General features: G+C 45.2%; 1 protein-coding gene across 1 annotated transcript in view; it reads right to left on the bottom strand.

Moving 5' to 3' along the window:
* sdk1b (sidekick cell adhesion molecule 1b) overlaps positions 1-18,852 on the bottom strand; it is a 283,277-nt gene that overhangs the window by 13,913 nt on the left and 250,512 nt on the right. Inside the window, 11 exon segments of the mRNA XM_034294030.1 lie at positions 98-199; positions 1,923-1,979; positions 2,264-2,390; positions 3,410-3,480; positions 3,637-3,740; positions 4,087-4,288; positions 5,348-5,542; positions 11,396-11,494; positions 13,807-13,993; positions 16,978-17,093; positions 18,358-18,616. Of these exon segments, the coding sequence (XP_034149921.1) occupies positions 98-199; positions 1,923-1,979; positions 2,264-2,390; positions 3,410-3,480; positions 3,637-3,740; positions 4,087-4,288; positions 5,348-5,542; positions 11,396-11,494; positions 13,807-13,993; positions 16,978-17,093; positions 18,358-18,616 (1,519 nt within the window).

Below are 18,852 nucleotides of genomic sequence, written 5' to 3'. Positions count from 1 at the left end.
ATGCTGGTGTGCTTAAGAGTGTGTTTGTGAACAGTGTGTGTATGTGTGTGTGTGTGTGTGTAGGTGTTAGTTTGTGTTAGCAGGTGTGTGTGTGTACCTGCTTCTCCAACATACAGAGTGGCCGGCTCAGAGGGTGGACTCTCTCCTATGATGTTATAGGCAGTCATGAAGATCTCATAGCGTTTAAACCTCTTCAGCTCTGCAACAGAAGAGTTGTGATTGAGGGTTAGGTGTGTGTGTGTGTGTTGGGAGTTTGTGTGTTTTTTGTCAAGCCCACATGAAAATGCACCTCTCGTTTCCCTCAAATTTGGATTAATCAACTACTTGCACCTTAAGCGATGACTTGAGGAATAGTGTTTATCAGAGCTGATATATTGTCAGGGATTTACAGGACCCCTAATTGAAAAAAGAAAGCAATCGAGAAATACTAAGTGTTTGTCTTGGAATAGAAAACTCTTGATGTTTGATTAGATGAACGTGAATTAACATGCTAGTCACAAAACGAAACCATTACATAAAATATACATTTCTTGCCCAATAACACACAGAGTTGTAAAAAAAACATGTTTTGGATAATTCCATAAAGACAGTGGTTGATCTTCTCAACGGGTGGCTGCTATTTTGGTACAAAACATTTCCACCGTGTGTTTAATATTCTAGATGACATCAATCATGAATAATAATGCTGCCATCTTAGGTAAACAAGCCGCGGTGGGAGTTGACATGAGATCGGCAGGGGGCTGCTCCAAATCCTCTTTTGGTGATAAAATAGAGTGAGCTGATTGGACAGAGGGTCCCTTGGGTGGTATAATAGAGTGAGCCGATTGGACAGAGGGTCCTTTGGGTGGTAAAATAGAGTGAGCTGATTGGACAGAGGGTCCTTTGGGTGGTAAAATAGAGTGAGCCGATTGGACAGAGGGTCCTTTGGGTGGTAAAATAGAGTGAGCTGATTGGACAGAGGGTCCTTTGGGTGGTAAAATAGAGTGAGCCGATTGGACAGAGGGTCCTTTGGGTAGTAAAATTGAGTGAGCCGATTGGACAGAGGGTCCTTTGGGTGGTAAAATAGAGTGGGCCGATTGGACAGAGGGTCCTTTGGGTAGTAAAATTGAGTGAGCCGATTGGACAGAGGGTCCTTTGGGTGGTAAAATAGAGCAAGCTGTTTGGACACAGGGTCCTTTTTGAACATTACCATTTAATCAATGTCATAACACAACATATAGTACCAGTCAAAAGTTTGGACACACTTAACCATTTATAATAAATGTGTCTAAACTTTTGACCAGTACTTTATATCAAAAGGTTCTAAGTGGTTATAAACATTGGCACCTAAGTTCAAAGGTCACGGTTAGCTCGGGTAGTGGGATCCGATGCCGACAACGTCAGAGTTGTGGCTTCCATGGAGAGGCCAGGAACCCCCCCCCCCCCTCCCCAGAAAAGGTATGATAATGTATGCAAGCACCAATGTAATTTGGTCCGAATGAAAGAGTCAGCTAAGATGCTTGAATGTTATAGGTATGAAAACATATGCAACCTTACATTTAGTGAAAACAAGTCCAACCCCAATGTCTGCATTCGATTGGCTCTCTTACACTCATTATGCAATGGCTTCTTTGCAATTGTCAATAGTTTATGCATTTTAATCTCACACAGCTGTTGCATTTAAGAGAACTGTATTTTGGACTATATCCAGTTCTGATAAGTGTTGCAAATATGTGCGTGTGTTTGTGTGGGAGACATTCAGGAATCTAAAACTGCAAAACTGAGATTTCCTGAAATTCGCAACATTTTGCCTTGGGGTCTTTCTGCTGTTTCATATGCTGACAATAAAACTCAATGATAAAATCATCATGTTGTGTGTATTGTGATTATATGTGTGTGTTGTGGGACTGATTGAATTAGTGTGTGTGTGTGTGTGTTCTTACGTGTTAACTCAAATTCAGTTAAGGTAGCACTGCTCACTGTCTTAAAGCTGGTCAAAGCTGCAAAAGAGAAAGAGGGAAATATGATAGGAGAGATGGAAACATTAAGAAGAGCAATGGAGAGCTGGACAAGATAGAAAAATCATCACTTTTTCATGACCTCCTTCAGGTTTGAATTTCCACCCTGTTCCTAGAGAACGACCCCACTTCAGGTTTAAATTCCAACCCTGTTCCTAGAGATGAATTTCTAATAATAATCTGGTTGAAGTAAATGAATACCAAATGGGGTTGGAGTGAAAACCTACAAGATACACTTTAAAGTGTTATTCTATGTTCATACTCACAGGTGTTTTTGTTGGATGTTGCCATGGCTCCTGGTGGTACGGTCGTGGGTGTAGAGTTTACTAGGAGCTCCCGGTAATATAGGCGAAAACCCACCAGAACGCCGTTAACACTTCCCTCATTGGGACTCTAAAACACGGCACCCGGGTAGAGTTAGAGTGACATCACAATATCAATAGCTTATGTCGTTTTGGGTTTAGCTGCTTTGAGATTTTAGTAACAAATAGTGCTAATGAGCTGAATGAATAACTGCTTTTATTACGTTTTATCACTATTACAGGGAGACTCAAGGGGACATCACAGTAAAAGATTCTCTGGCCGTACTAGTATTTTATCGATAGGAGCTTTTGGTTACACCAAAGCACATCAAAGAGGACATTGACTATACACGGCACCTCCCATTTTACACCACAGCCTGCTGAAATCTTATTATGAATTTGTCTGAAGTGTGAAGTCGGCACTGACTCGGCCACGGATCTTCACGTCATGTTGTTTCTTGTTTAGTCCAGAATTTGAGTTGGTCTCGTGACCTTACAGGTCAGCTAGAGGCACGGTCAGATGGAGGAGCAGTCAGATGGAGGAGCAGTCAGATGGAGGAGCAGTATCTACCCTGGTGGTACAGCTGAAGGAGCTAGAATATTAAACTAACTGAATCTAAGGCCTTTTACATGTGTGTGTGTGTGTGTGTGTGAGTGTGTGTCTGTGTGTGTTTGTGCGTGTGTGTGTGTGAGTGTGTGTGTGTGAACGAATGGGGACCAAATGTCCCAATTGACCTAATTGGGACCTTTTGCTGTTCCCCGTGAGGCAAAAGTCAATTTCCGGCTCAGGGTTTAGGTTTAGGGTCAAACTTACAATTGATTTTATAGTTAGAATTGGGGTTTATTTAAGGTCCAGGTGTTGTTGGTTAAGTTTAGGGTTAAGGTTAGGCATTACATCTAAGTAAAGGTCAGGCATAAATGTTACTTTATTGAGGTTAAGGTTAGGGTTAGGTTTAGGGCAAGGGAGCATGCAATTTCTATTTTCTGGTCCCCATGAGGGTAGCTGTACAAACCGTGTGTGTGTGTGTGTGTGTGAGTGTGTGTCTGTGTCTGAATGTGTGTGTTTGTGCGTGTGTGTGAACATGTGTGTGTGTGTGTGTGTGTGTTTACCTGCCACTGTACCAGTACAGATGTGGTGGTAGAAGGTTTCACTGCTAATATCACAGGAGCCTCTTCAGGAACTGCAAAGAGAGAAACAAAGGTCCTCTTGATCTGGACATATAAAACACAGTATGTCGTTCCTTAGCAGAATGGCCCCTTCCTATCCTTACGCCCTCCCCCTCCCTCCCCCCTCCATACCCCTCCCATCCATCCCTCCTCCGCCCCTCCCATCCTACCATCCTGTAATGTGGTCACAGTATCCGTTTCTCTGCTGTAGTTGCTGTCCCCCACATCGTTACTCGCCATCATCCTCAGTTTGTAGGAAGTGAATGGTTTCAACCTGAAAAACACACACGTCTCAGTGCCAGACCGTTTGCTATGGCAGAAGACAAGTGGGACATTTTCAAACAGAAAAGGGCTATATTTTCATTTAACTAATGCAGGGACGGTCACTAAACTGAGCTATTATCCTGTGGTTGTGGCTGTGGTTGTGTTATGGTTGTGTTTTGGACGTGGTCACCTCTCTAAAGTCCAGGAGGTGTTGTTGTGTGGTATATTAGAGGTGCTGTGGTTGTGTTATGGTTGTGTTTTGGACATGGTCACCTCTCTACAGTCCAGGAGGTGTTGTTGTGTGGTATATTAGAGGTGCTGTGGTTGTGTTATGGTTGTGTTTTGGACGTGGTCACCTCTCTACAGTCCAGGAGGTGTTGTTGTGTGGTATATCAGCAGAGTGAGTCGTCCAGTCTCCCTTCGGCAGCTCTCTGGTCTGCAGACTGTAATACCGCAGGGGGGAGGAGCCTGATGCCCCAGCAATCCAGTGGAGGCGGAGCCTTCGAGATCTGACCTCCCCTTGGGGGACAAAAAGTTTCTTGGGTGGGGAGGGACGCTCTGGAGGAGGGCAGAGAGAGAAAAGGGAGAGGAATGAAAGTGAGAAAAAGAGGAAGAAAGAGAGAGAAAGAGGAAGGGATAGAGAAAAGGAGGAGTTGGGAGAGGGTGAGAGAAGAGAGGGGGGGAGATAGAGAGAGAAGAAGTGAGAGGAGAGAGACAGAGGACAGAGAATGGGAGAGGGGATGGGGTGAGATACAGAGAGAGAGACAGAGGACAGAGAATGGGAGAGGGGATAGGGTGAGATACAGAGAGAGTGAGACAATATTATACAGTGATCTCCATATTGAGTTTATTATGTAAATCCTTCAGATTGTGTCTAAGCCCCAAACACAACAGTGTGTGTGTGTGTGTGGGTGCATGTGTCTGTGTGTGTGTGTGCGTGCGTGCGTGTGTATGCAGCGGTATGATGCATGTAGATGAAGGCAGCTGGCTAAAACCATGCCAACAGGCTAATATGGAAATGCCCCAAACACACACACACTTTAGTCACAGCGTGTGTGTGTGAGTGTGTGTGTGTGGGCCCCTGTAAATCTCAGAGTAACCGTTTAAATCCTTTACCACAGATAAATACACACACACACACACACAGTGATACAGGTATTTATCCATCTGACTGGTAATCAAACAGAAACACAGAGACACCACTGAAGACCTGCTGTTCAAACTGTCTGTATGTGTGTGTGTCTGTGTGTGTGTCTGTGTGTGTGTGTGTGTCTGTGTGTGTCAGTGTGTCTGTACGTGTGTGTGTCTGTGTGTTTGAGTGTGTCTGTGTCTGTATGTGTGTGTGTCTGTGTGTGTGTCTGTGTGTGTCTGTGTCTGTGTGTGTGTGTGTGTCAGTGTGTCTGTACGTGTGTGTCTGTACGTGTGTGTGTCTGTGTCTGTACGTGTGTGTCTGTGTCTGTATGTGTCTGTGTGTGTGTGTCTGTGTGTGTGTGTGTCAGTGTGTCTGTATGTGTGTCTGTATGTGTGTGTGTGTGTCTGTGTGGGTGTGTGTCTGTGTGTGTCTGTACGTGTGTGTCTGTGTGTGTCAGTGTGTCTGTACGTGTGTGTGTCTCCTACCTCTGCGCTCGGTGGTGATGACCATGGCCTCTTCGGCACGGCCCCACCCCTGAGCAGTCCTGGCGGTCACTTTGAACACGTACGCCTGGTCTCCGGTCAGACCGCTAACTGTGAACTGCCGTGCGGTCGACCCAACCTCCACCGTGGTGAACCTCATGGGGTCGGCCGAATCCAGCCGATACGCTATCTGGTAACCTTGGGAACACGATGGCGAGAGCGGAGGAAAGAGCGTTATGCCAGATCCCATGGAATGACACCATACTGACATTTGTAGCAGGGCACAACAACAAACGCTGTGCTAGTTGTTTCTGAAGACTGAAGTAGAGGTGGTATGGTATGAATTTGAGTAGAACCAAAGGTATGTTTTGTTAGCTTGTTTAGTTGGGCTTTTTGACAATTGTTTTGATAGCAGCTTCATTTTTTAAATTTCAATTTATTATGTTGATTTTAAATCCTTTCAGAACGGTTCTTGGATATGACTGCCGAGTGAGTGAGTATTTTTATAGTAAAACACCTGAATACATGCATTATGAATGACTATGAATAATTATCATAGCAAATAATAATATATATATTTTTTATTATAATTAACAAACACGTTCCAATTATATATTGTAGGATGTCAAGTTATGTTGCCTGAATTCATAATGCGAACAAAGAAATATGTCTGACTTACAAATACAGACATTTTAAACCCAGACTACAGAATATCTATATTTGTAAGTCTGACATTCTAAACCCAGACTACAGAATATCTATATTTGTAAGTCTGACATTCTAAACCCAGACTTTCATATTGATGCATGTCTGTCTGTCGGCCTGTTTGTCTGTCTGCCTGTCTGTCTGTCTGTCTGCCAGCCTGTATACCTGTCTACCTTTCTGTCTGTGTACCTGTCTGTGTGTCATGGCAGAGTGTTAATGGAAGTCTGAAGTGATCATTCATATTGATGAATCTCACACTTTGCCTGGAAGTCATTTATGCACAGTTTTGTCCTTACGCATGATTAATAAAGAAGGTCCCTGGGTGTGTATGTGTGTGTTTGTGTGCCTTTGTATGTGTCTTTGTTTGTGTGTATGTGGGTTTGTGTTTCTGACAGAAACATCTCCAAACTGTGGTTAATCAGTGAAACATGACTAATGGGTACATTTTTCCTGTCCCCATTTTGACAAAAATGCAATGTCTTTAGCTGTTAGGTTCAGGGCAAACGTTCACTATTGGGTTAATAAACTGGGGTCATGGCAAATGTAGGTTGACAGAAACGTTATTGAGGTTAAGGTTAAGATGGGGCTGTTTTCTTGGGGGACAATGTCCATAACCTCCATGTACAGAGACCATGCTAATCGTCCCGGTATTGTTCATTCACTCACTTCACATATAATAACATGACACAGAGATCCTGTTGCACACCCTAACCTCTTTGCCTCTATGCCCATCGATCCCAGACCAGGGCTCTTACACACCAGTGGTCACCCACAAAGACTGTATGAGGAACATACCGAACACGGTCAGTCTAGTCTGTGTGTGTGTGTGTGTGTGTGTGTGTGTAGCTGGGTGTGTGTGTGTGTGCGTAGCTGTGTGTGTGTGTATGGGTGAGAATACTCATCATTAATACCATCAGAGAAAGATAATCTTGATCTGTTCAACCCTGGTAATCTATGATCCCGTTGTCATGGTGATAATCTCATCCCATAAAGATTACTGATTAATCTGCATCCAGAGATATAACACCTTGGTATCACACTGTGTGTGTGTGTGTGTGTTTTATAAAACTGAGGAGAAGGCCAAAAGAACACAACTAGGGGTGGTGCACAACTCAGCCTCACAGTCACTTGAGTCACTGAAAGTTCAGGGTTTGAATCCTGCTACCACATGAGCCCCTAGCGGATGAGCCCCTAGCGGATGAGCCCCTAGCGGATGAGCCCCTAGAGGATGATTGCCTGCTGTGCTCCAGCGACTCCATGTGGTGATGGCTTGTGTAAGATCATTTAAGGTAGAACAACGCTGAGAGCATGTTCCTTCTGGCACGTGAGGATTGTGCTCTACACCTCCTGGTTGACAGTGTAATAAGGACCAGAATGGCATTTGATGTGCTTTGGAAAAGCGCGTATCTCGAAGTCGACTGTCGAGTCCACTGAGAGTTACTGCAATGATGCAGGACCTTAATCGTAAACGGGATACCCTGAAATTGGAGGGAAGTATGTGGTAAAAGTAAATATAATGACTCCTAACAACTAGTTGCTTCAAATATTGCTCCGTATCCAGGCCACAGGTAGCAGCTCATCAGACCAAAATCAACCGCTGGCAATTTCAGCTCTACCTCTTCAGATAAAAATCTATCGCTGGCAATTTCAGCTCTACCTCACCAGACAAAAATCTATCGCTGGTAATTTCAGCTCTACCTCATCAGAAAAACACCAACAGCTGGTCATTTCAGCTGCACTTCATCCAACAAACACCAACTTAGCTAGTCATTTCCAGATCCAATCTGCCTCCACACCTGTATTCACTCTCGCTATAAACATCTCCAACATGTTATTCCTGTTTCAATCAGACATTGTCCACTTACAACCTGTTTGAACCTGAGCAAACTATTTACAACCTATTCAAATCAGACCAAACATTTACAGCCTGTTTAAACCACACCAAACTGTTAATCTCCAATCTGTTTTAACCACACCAAACTGTTAATCTCCAATCTGTTTTAACCACACCAAATTGTTAATCTCCAACCTATTTAAATCAGACCAAACTTTTACAGCCTGTTAAAACCACACCAAACTCCAACCTGTTTAAAGCAGCTTGACTACTAACTATGATATCTCCTATGCAGTCCAAACATTCCACCCATCCTGGATTCTACATGAGCATCCCTCAGCCTCATCCCTTCTCCCGATATCAGTATTAACCACATCATCCCTTTCCCTGGTATCAGTATTAACTACATCATCCCTTTTCCTAATATCAATATTAACTACATCATCCCTTTTCCTGATATCAATATTAACTACATCATCCATTTTCCTGGTATAAATATTAACTAGATCGATTTTCTTGGTATCAGTAGACCACCCTAGACCACTGGACCACCCTAAACCACTGGACCACCCTAGACCACATTAGACCACTAGACCACTGGACAACCCTAGACCACTGGACCACCCTAGACCACTAGACCACATTAGACCCCTAGACCACTGGACCACCCTAGACCACTAGACCACATTAGACCCCTAGACCACTGGACCACTCTAGACCACTAGACCACATTAGACCCCTAGACCACTGGACCACTCTAGACCACTAGACACCCTAGACCACTAGACCATCCTAGACCAAATTAGACCACTAGACGATCCTAGACCACCCTAGACCACATGGAAATGTAATCGGAGTGACCTAAAGCAGGGAGGTTCCAGCTGATGCCTTTTCATTCTCCCCAGTAGAGGGCGCACATTTCCTTTGAATCTCCACCACTGGGCAGCAGGACCCTGTATCCTGTATTCCCCATTCAAGTAGCCTCATAACGGTAACAGGTGCCATGTCTCTGTCGAAATCCTTCAAATGAATCATTCTGATTAATTATGTGCACATTTAAATATACATGTTGGAATAAAACCAACTGGGCAGACAATGAAGAAAGAGACAGATTTCACCACCATCATGTTGTTTAATCAGCGGCCTTGCCCCAGCGTTCACGTCGAAGAGGGAGCTGTGGAAATGTCACTTCTCATCAGACTGAACGCCGCCTGAGCCTACCTTTACCCAGGCACCCCCCCGTCACCCCCCCCTCCCCCCGACGCGTCTCATTCCGCATGTGGATTCTATAAGTAGCGTTAGTCAAAAGGTTCAGAGCGGGGTCACAGCTGCCCTTTTTCCTCCAGCAAGGCAAAGTAATGGAATGTTTCCACGATAAAGGAGATTGTATTGCCTCTGTCATGGTGCCGCCATCCATTACCAGCCGTTATCTAGTAACCATCAATAGGTGCTCCCACTCATCCTCGCTTACACACGGGAACGGAAATCTGAAAAGCCGGTCAGACAGAGCCAACATGGAGCGGGGGGGCCAGGGGGCGAGGTAAAGGACTGCCTGGAGGCCGCAGAGTGAGACCGAAACACAACAACGCCCACAGAGACAACTACACTGACTGGGCCACGTCCCGGATCACAGAAACGACCATCCTATCGCACAGCAACGACGAGCCATCGGTCACCGGCCAGCCCAGGAGCCTCCCCTGTCACGAATATCTCTGCCAAAGATGAGGAGCCCAAGAACAGGTTCAGATTGCCCTGCAGGGACGCCAGGAAACGCTAAAACTGGAAGGTCAGCCAAAGAAATGCCACGTCAGGCTGGAAAAGCAGTTTTCCGGTAATGATTCCTCTCCCATCTGGAAAGGGATCAGACAGATTGAGAACCACAAACCAAAGGAACCTGAGTTTGTGAAGTTGTAAAGAAAACCTCAAACTGCAGAACAAACAACCATTGTGTACAAACTTAAATTAGAAGACTAGTAACACTGACCAGCATCTTCCCAGACCAAGACAAACTCACCAGACTGAATGAGTCCACATCTATCTGTCACGTGATCACTTTGTACCTACACCAACGCAGTGCAATATACGAACACCGCTTAGCACATTTCCTTCACAGGGACACTACAGTGACGGTACCTCTGATAAAGCGTCTCAATGACACCACTCTGGTCAGTCTCATCTGTGACTGTGACGTGTCTGATGCAGTCAGAAAAACCTGGAACTTAAACATAAAAACACTCCCACCTCTCCCGCATCACACCACCTCCTAACACAGAGACTATTCAGACCATCACACCATCTCCTAACACAGAGACTATTCAGACCATCACACCATCTCCTAACACAGAGACTATTCAGACCATCACACCATCTCCTAACACAGAGACTATTCAGACCATCACACCACCTCCTAACACAGAGACTATTCAGACCATCACACCACCTCCTAACACAGAGACTATTCAGACCATCACACCACCTCCTAACACAGAGACTATTCAGACCATCACACCATCTCCTAACCCAGAGACTATTCAGACCATCACACCATCTCCTAACACAGAGACTATTCAGACCATCACACCATCTCCTAACAGAGACTATTCAGACCATCACACCATCTCCTAACCCAGAGACTATTCAGACCATCACACCATCTCCTAACCCAGAGACTATTCAGACCATCACACCATCTCCTAACTAATCAGACCATCACACACTCACATCTCCTTCAGAAAAACAGCAGCCCTACATGCGGCTCATCTTTCTGCAGCTAGATGTGGTGAAACTATATGTTTCTTCTGCTAGCAGCACCTTCACACCAAGTACCGACCTGGGTCGAAATAGATTTCGGTTCTTGCGGGCAGTAGGGGATTCTGTCTACCTGGTCTAGTTGCTGGTCTATATCTGCTGACAGGTTGTCTCTGTATTTTTGGAGTATCTGGATGAACGATTCAGCCATTTAAGGTTGTGTACTCTTATAACCGCCACCCGGCACAACTAGCAGAGGACCGGCTACCCCTCAGAGCCTGACTCCTCTCTAGGTTTCTTCCTAGGTTCTGATCTATTTAGGTTCCTTGTTCTTCAATATCTTGTTGCTTGCTCTTTAGGGTTTTTAAGTTGGGATTTTGTATAAGTACTATGTCACAACGAATGTAAAAAGGGCTTTACAAAAGGAATGTGACTAATTCGGTCAGTGTGATTATGATTGTGTGTGTCTGTTTTTGTTTGTGTGTGACTGTGAGTGTGTGTTTCTTTGAAATTGAAAGTGTGTGTACGTGCGCATGTGTGTTTGTGCGTAATTGCAATTGTGTGTTTGTGTATGATTGTGTGGTGTGTATTTGTGTATGTCACAAGAATGTCACTGTTCAGAATGACGCTATATTATTTGGTGCCTTTGATAAATAGAATACTTTGATGTCTGTGTGTGATTGTTAGTTTCTGTGTAATTGTGTGTGTGTGTGTGTGTGCTTTGTGTGTGAGTAATTGTAAGTGTGTGTTTGTGTGTGTCTCACCCATAATAACCCCGTTGGGGTGTTGTGGAGGCTGCCACACCACCTTGACAGACGTCAGACCAACCTCTGAGAACAACAGCCTGACTGGAGGTCCTGGAACTGGAGAGAGAGACTAAGACTGAATTAAGAGGCAGAGACTGATGGGAAACAGTACATTGTGTTTAATGAAAACCTTACTAATCAGCAGCCTTGCCCCTGTGTTTAATGAAAAACATAAACTACAGTGGTGATATTACACACAGACCACACACTGCATCATGCTACAGGGGTGACATTACACACAGAACATACACTGCATCACGCTACAGGGGTGACATTACACACAGAACACACACTGCATCACGCTACAGGGGTGACATTACACACAGAACACACACTGCATCACGCTACAGGGGTGACATTACACACAGAACACACACTGCATCACGCTACAGGGGTGACATTACACACAGAACACACACTGCATCACGCTACAGGGGTGACATTACACACAGAACACACACTGCATCACGCTACAGGGGTGACATTACACACAGAACACACACTGCATCACGCTACAGGGGTGACATTACACACAGAACACACACTGCATCACGCTACAGGGGTGACATTACACACAGAACACACACTGCATCACGCTACAGGGGTGACATTACACACAGAACACACACTGCATCACGCTACAGGGGTGACATTACACACAGAACACACACTGCATCACGCTACAGGGGTGATATTACACACAGAACACACACTGCATCACGCTACAGTGGTGATATTACACACAGAACACACACTGCATCACACTACAGTGGTGTTATTACACGGTGCATGTGTTAAAGGGTGTGTGTGTTTAAAGGTGCATGTGTTAAAGGGTGTGTGTGTTTAAAGGTGTGTGTGTTAAGGGGTGTGTGTGTTTAAAGGTGTGTGTGTATAGGGGTGTGTGTGTAAAGGTGCATGTGTTAAAGGGTGTGTGTGTTTAAAGGTGTGTGTGTTAAAGGGTGTGTGTGTTTAAAGGTGTGTGTGTAAAAGTGTGTGTGTAAAGGTGCATGTGTTAAAGGGTGTGTGTGTAAAAGTGCGTGTGTAAAGGTGCATGTGTTAAAGGGTGTGTGTGTGTAAAGATGTGTGTGTATAGGGATGTGTGTGTAAAGGTGCATGTGTTAAAGGGTGTGTGTGTAAAAGTGCGTGTGTAAAGGTGTAAGTGTTAAAGGGTGTGTGGTTTAAGGGGTGTGTGTTAAGGGGTGTGTGTTAAGGGGTGTGTGTGTTAAGGTGCGTGTGTTAAAGGGTGTGTGTGTGTAAAGGTGAATGTGTTAAAGGGTGTGTGTGTTTAAAGGTGTGTGTGTTAAGGGGTGTGTGTGCTTCTGTGGGGGTTTGATTGACAGGCTGATAGAAGGTTCATTATCTGGACTGACTTATTTTTTCCTGTTTCAGACAGAAATTAGAAAACCTTATCAGACACTGTGTCATTGTGTGTGTGTGTGGGTACGTGTGTGTGTGGGTACGTGTGTGTGTGGGTATATGTGTGTGTGGGTATGTGTGTGTGTGATACAACATACACACACACACTTAAACACACATGGTTGGTGTAGGGTGACCATCAACTTGACAAATATAATTATACATATTAATGATTATGTGATAACCCAGGTTGAAAGAGAAGAGAGAAGAGAACAAGAGAAGAAGAACAGGGGAGAAGAACAGGAGGAAAAGAGATTAGTGGAGAGGAGGAGAGAGGATGGGAGAAGAAGATGGGAGAGGAGGAGAGAGGATGGAAGGAGAAGAGAAGAGGGGAGAGGAGGAGAGGATGGAAGGAGAAGAGAAGAGAAGAGGAGAGAGGATGGGAGGAGAAGAGAAGAGGGGAGAGGAGGAGAGAGGATGGAAGGAGAAGAAAAGAGGGGAGAGGAGGAGAGAAGATGGGAGGAGAAGATGGGAGAGGGGAGAGGAGGAGAGAAGATGGGAGGAGAAGAGGGGAGAGGAGGAGAGAGGATGGAAGGAGAAGAGAAGAGGGGAGAGGAGGAGAGAGGATGGGAGGAGACACAGTTGGACAAACTGTTAGACCATGAAGACAGAACTACAGCTGTGTGTGTTGGGGGGGCTTTGACATGTTAAAGCTATGGATGATAAGACCCAGCAAGACCCAGCAAGACACAGACTGACAGACAAATCTGGAGGGGAGAAAGATGAACGAGAGGGAGGATCGAGAGAGGATAGGGAGAGAGGAAAAGATATAAGGGAGAGATGAGTGAGAGAGAGAAGGGAGAGATAGATGAAGTAGAGAGAGGAGAGAGGAGGCAGTTGGGAGAGAGAGAGCAGAAAAAGGGGAGAGATGAGAGAGGAAAGAGAGCAGATAGGGGACAGATGGAGAGAGAGAGAGAGAGGGAGAGAGAGAGAGAGAGGGAGGGTGTTGGTACCATCATCTTTGGTCCAGTGTCTACAGGGGGGGCTTGGTGGTCCGTCCCCCAGCGCCGTGTAAGCTATGACCCGCACCTCATACAGGGTGTATTTCAGCAGGTCACCTAGCAACACAGATGAACTCCTCTCCCCTGGGACCGAACGAACAGAGGGGGGCTCGCCAGAATCCTTCACACTGTAGTTCACCTGAAACACAGGTAAATACGCGGTAACAAACACGGCTCACACACCAGAACTGCTGCTCAGAATGGCTCGGGATGTTCAGTCCTGTCCAAGTCACCAGGAACTGGCCAGACAGGCTAACTGGGATCTTCTAGCAACGTCAAATTAAAGCTCAAGTGACGTCTGTTTACAATATTATTATAGCTATGTTACTGTCACGTAAAAACACTGTTTGTCAATGATATTTCTTCAGGTTTTACTGGTGAAAAATTGGTTTAAACAATAGTAACATGGTCTACCAGTTGAACATGATGCATGCAGAAGATTCATGATGTTCCAGAACTTTTGGTGGATTAAAGATCCTGAGAAATACTCTATTTTCTATACCTCTCTAGTTGACATACCTCTCTAGATGGCATACCTCTCTAGTTGACATACCTCTCTAGTTGACATACCTCTGATGATGACATACCTCTTTAGTTGACATACCTCTCCAATTGACATACCTGTCTAGTTGACATACCTCTAGTTGACATACCTCTAGTTGACATACCTCTAGTTGACATATCTCTCTAGTTGACATACATCTCTAGTTGACATACCTCTCTAGTTGACATACCTTTCTAGATGACCGACCTCTCTAGTTGACATACATATCTAGATGACCGACCTCTCTAGACGACATACCTCTCTAGTTGACATACCTCTCTAGTTGCCATACCTCTGATGATGACATACCTCTCTAGTTGCCATTCCCCTTTTTGACATACCTCACTAGTTGACATACCTCTCTAGTTGACATACCTCTCTAGATGACATACCTCTCTAGACGACATACCTCTCTAGACGACATACCTCTCTAGACGACATACCTCTCTAGTTGACATACCTCTCTAGTTGCCATACCTCTGATGATGACATACCTCTCTAGTTGCCATTCCTCTTTTTGACATACCTCACTAGTTGACATACCTCTCTAGTTGATTACATATAGTATTATAACGGTACAACAGACCCACATCCATAAATACAGTCAGCTTTTAACCTTCACAAATAAACTTAAGGGAACAAAATGATGTCACTATCACACACACACTCACTTTCACACACACTTTCACACACACGGATCGACTTTTCCTCTCAGCATTTTTAAAAGCAGTAATTATGTCTGCAGGAAAACAAAGTGCAGTGATTACAGGATGTTACATCATGGTGACCTGGTGGAGGGTTCCTGGATGAGGGGAGGATGGATATGTGTGGGGAAGACAGACAGTTGAGTGGGCGTGTGTGCGAAATGTGATGTGTTTGTGAATAAGTGGTTTGTGAGTGACAAAGATGTGTGAGTGTGTGTGAGATACAGTGGCAGTGTGAGGAAAAAGTGTGTGTGAGGAGGGTTTAGTTTTAGCCACAGAAGAGACCCTGGAGTTGTCTCCATGGGTGTTTGGAGAGGAGCTGTTGGCCCAGTTCAGTAACTGACAGTGTTTATGTTTCAGTGCTGACATCAGGTAAACGTTAATTATATTTAGTACAGTCAATTCAAAACCACATTCCAATCTCAATGCCAAATGCTCCTCACTTCTTTATTCATATATATGGTTCTTTGGGTCCTTCTGATTTGATATCATTGGGTTCTTCTGATTTTATATCATTGGGTTCTTCTGATTTTATATCATTGGGTTCTTCTGATTTGATATCATTGGGTTCTTCTGATTTGATATCATTGGGTTCTTCTGATTTGATATCATTGGGTTCTTCTGATTAAATTTCACAGGGTTCTGTTTTCCTTTCATCGGTATGTGCATGTGGTGTGTGTGTAACTATGGTGTGTGTGTGTGTGTTCATGTGTATCTATGGTGTGTGTGTATCCATGGTGTGTGTGTGTGTATCCATGGTGTGTGTGTGTATCCATGGTGTGTGTGTGTATCCATGGTGTGTATGTGTGTATCTATGGTGTGTGTGTATCCATGGTGTGTGTGTATATCCATGGTGTGTGTGTGTGTATCCATGGTGTGTGTGCATCCATGGTGTGTGTGTGTATCTATGGTGTGTGTGTATCCATGGTGTGTGTGTGTGTGTATCCATGGTGTGTGTGAATCCATGGTGTGTGTGTGTGTATCCATGGCTTGTGTGTATCCATGGTGTGTGTGTATCCATGGTGTGTGTGTGTGTGTATCTATGGTGTGTGTGTATCCATGGTGTGTGTGTGTGTGTATCCATGGTGTGTGTGAATCCATGGTGTGTGTGTGTGTATCTATGGCTTGTGTGTATCCATGGTGTGTGTGTATCCATGGTGTGTGTGTGTATCCATGGTGTGTGTGTGTATCCATGGTGTGTGTGTATCTATGGTGTGTGTGTATCCATGGCTTGTGTGTATCCATGGTGTGTGTGTATCCATGGTGTGTGTGTGTATCCATGGTGTGTGTGTGTATCCATGGTGTGTGTGTATCTATGGTGTGTGTGTATCCATGGCGTGTGTGTATCCATGGTGTGTGTGTATCCATGGTGTGTGTGTGTGTCCATGGTGTGTGTGTGTATCCATGGTGTGTGTGTGTATCCATGGTGTGTGTGTGTATCCATGGTGTGTGTGTGTATCCATGGTGTGTGTGTATCTATGGTGTGTGTGTATCCATGGTGTGTGTGTATCCATGGTGTGTGTGTGTATCCATGGTGTGTGTGTGTATCCATGGTGTGTGTGTATCTATGGTGTGTGTGTATCCATGGCGTGTGTGTATCCATGGTGTGTGTGTATCTATGGTGTGTGTGTGTATCCATGGTGTGTGTGTATCCATGGTGTGTGTGTATCTATGGTGTGTGTGTATCCATGGCGTGTGTGTATCCATGGTGTGTTTGTGTATCCATGGTGTGTGTGTATCTATGGTGTGTGTGTATCTATGGTGTGTGTGTATCCATGGTGTGTGTGTGTATCCATGGTGTGTGTGTGTATCCATGGTGTGTGTGTGTGTATCCATGGCATGTGTGTATCCATGGTGTGTGTGATGTGTTGGTACCTTGTATCCTAGAATTGGTCCGTTCCTCTGCATGTCTGGAACTGGAGACCATGTGACCAGCAGTTGAGTAGAACTCATCGCTTCTGCACTTACATTCACCGGAGAACCAGACGGCACTGAAACACACATCACAGATGTCCAAGTGCCTGTGGCCCCTGGTGAACTCATTTCTCTCCATCTTCACTGACCTCTGACCCTCCTGTTTTATCTCACTTCATTACTCTCCTCCTGGGTGTGTCGGTGTGTATATCTGCAAACTACAGTATCTAATAGGAAACACATCAACGTCTTTTTCAGCACATGGGAGATCAGATCTCTGGCTCCTTTCTTCAGACTAAAATACTTCTAAAATACTAAGATGATGTGCAGTTACCGTGTTGACTGTGTGTACCTGATTCCTTGGTGTGTGTGGTTAGCATGTTGACTGTGTGTACCTGATTCCTTGGTGTGTGCGGTTAGCATGTTGACTGTGTGTACCTGATTCCTTGGTGTGTGCGGTTAGCATGTTGACTGTGTGTACCTGATTCCTTGGTGTGTGCGGTTAGCATGTTGACTGTGTGTACCTGATTCCTTAGTGTGTGCGGTTAGCGTGTTGACTGTGTGTACCTGATTCCTTGGTGTGTGCGGTTAGCATGTTGACTGTGTGTACCTGATTCCTTAGTGTGTGCGGTTAGCATGTTGACTGTGTATACCTGATTCCTTGGTGTGTGCGGTTAGCATGTTGACTGTGTGTACCTGATTCCTTAGTGTGTGCGGTTAGCATGTTGACTGTGTATACCTGATTCCTTGGTGTGTGCGGTTAGCGTGTTGACTGTGTGTACCTGATTCCTTGGTGTGTGCGGTTAGCATGTTGACTGTGTGTACCTGATTCCTTGGTGTGTGCGGTTAGCGTGTTGACTGTGTGTACTTGATTCCTTGGTGTGTGCGGTTATTGTGTTGACTGTGCGTACCTGATTCCTTAGTGTGTGCGGTTAGCGTGTTGACTGTGCGTACCTGATTCCTTGGTGTGTGCGGTTATTGTGTTGACTGTGCGTACCTGATTCCTTAGTGTGTGCGGTTAGCGTGTTGACTGTGCGTACCTGATTCCTTAGTGTGTGCGGTTAGCGTGTTGACTGTGCGTACCTGATTCCTTGGTGTGTGCGGTTAGCGTGTTGACTGTGCGTACCTGATTCCTTAGTGTGTGCGGTTAGCATGTTGACTGTGCGTACCTGATTCCTTAGTGTGTGCGGTTAGCGTGTTGACTGTGCGTACCTGATTCCTTGGTGTGTGCGGTTAGCGTGTTGACTGTGCGTACCTGATTCCTTGGTGTGTGCGGTTAGCGTGTTGACTGTGTGTACCTGATTCCTTAGTGTGTGCGGTTAGCGTGTTGACTGTGCGTACCTGATTCCTTTGTGTGTGCGGTTAGCGTGTTGCTCCAGGGTCCGGCACCGATGGAGTTGAAGGCTTGTACCTTAATGTGGTACTCGGTCCATTCAGCCAGGCCCTCAAGAATCACCTCCCGGTTTTGACCCCCGACTCCTGACACCTCACCTCCCACCACCTCCTCCAGCCTCTCCTCCCCCCGGCCATATGCCCGCCTGGCACACACCCGGTAACCTATGGTCTCTGGGCTGCCGTTATACTCAGACGCTGGCAGCGGCTGGGGAGAGAGAATGAGAGTAAGATACAACTTGTCCAAAGTTTCCTTGCACAGCTAAGTTTGAGATCTGTTAAACATTTTCAAACACCAAAACACACACAAGCACATACACACAAACACACACACAAGCACATACACACAAACACACAAGCACATACACACAAACACACACACAAGCACATACACACAAACACACAAGCACATACACACAAACACACAAGCACATACACACACAC

This window comes from Esox lucius, chromosome 9, assembly GCF_011004845.1.
Source record: "Esox lucius isolate fEsoLuc1 chromosome 9, fEsoLuc1.pri, whole genome shotgun sequence".
Taxonomy (NCBI): Eukaryota; Metazoa; Chordata; class Actinopteri; order Esociformes; family Esocidae; genus Esox; species Esox lucius.
The sequence above is the reverse complement of the archived record's forward strand: the minus strand, read 5'-3'. Positions and strand labels throughout refer to the sequence as shown.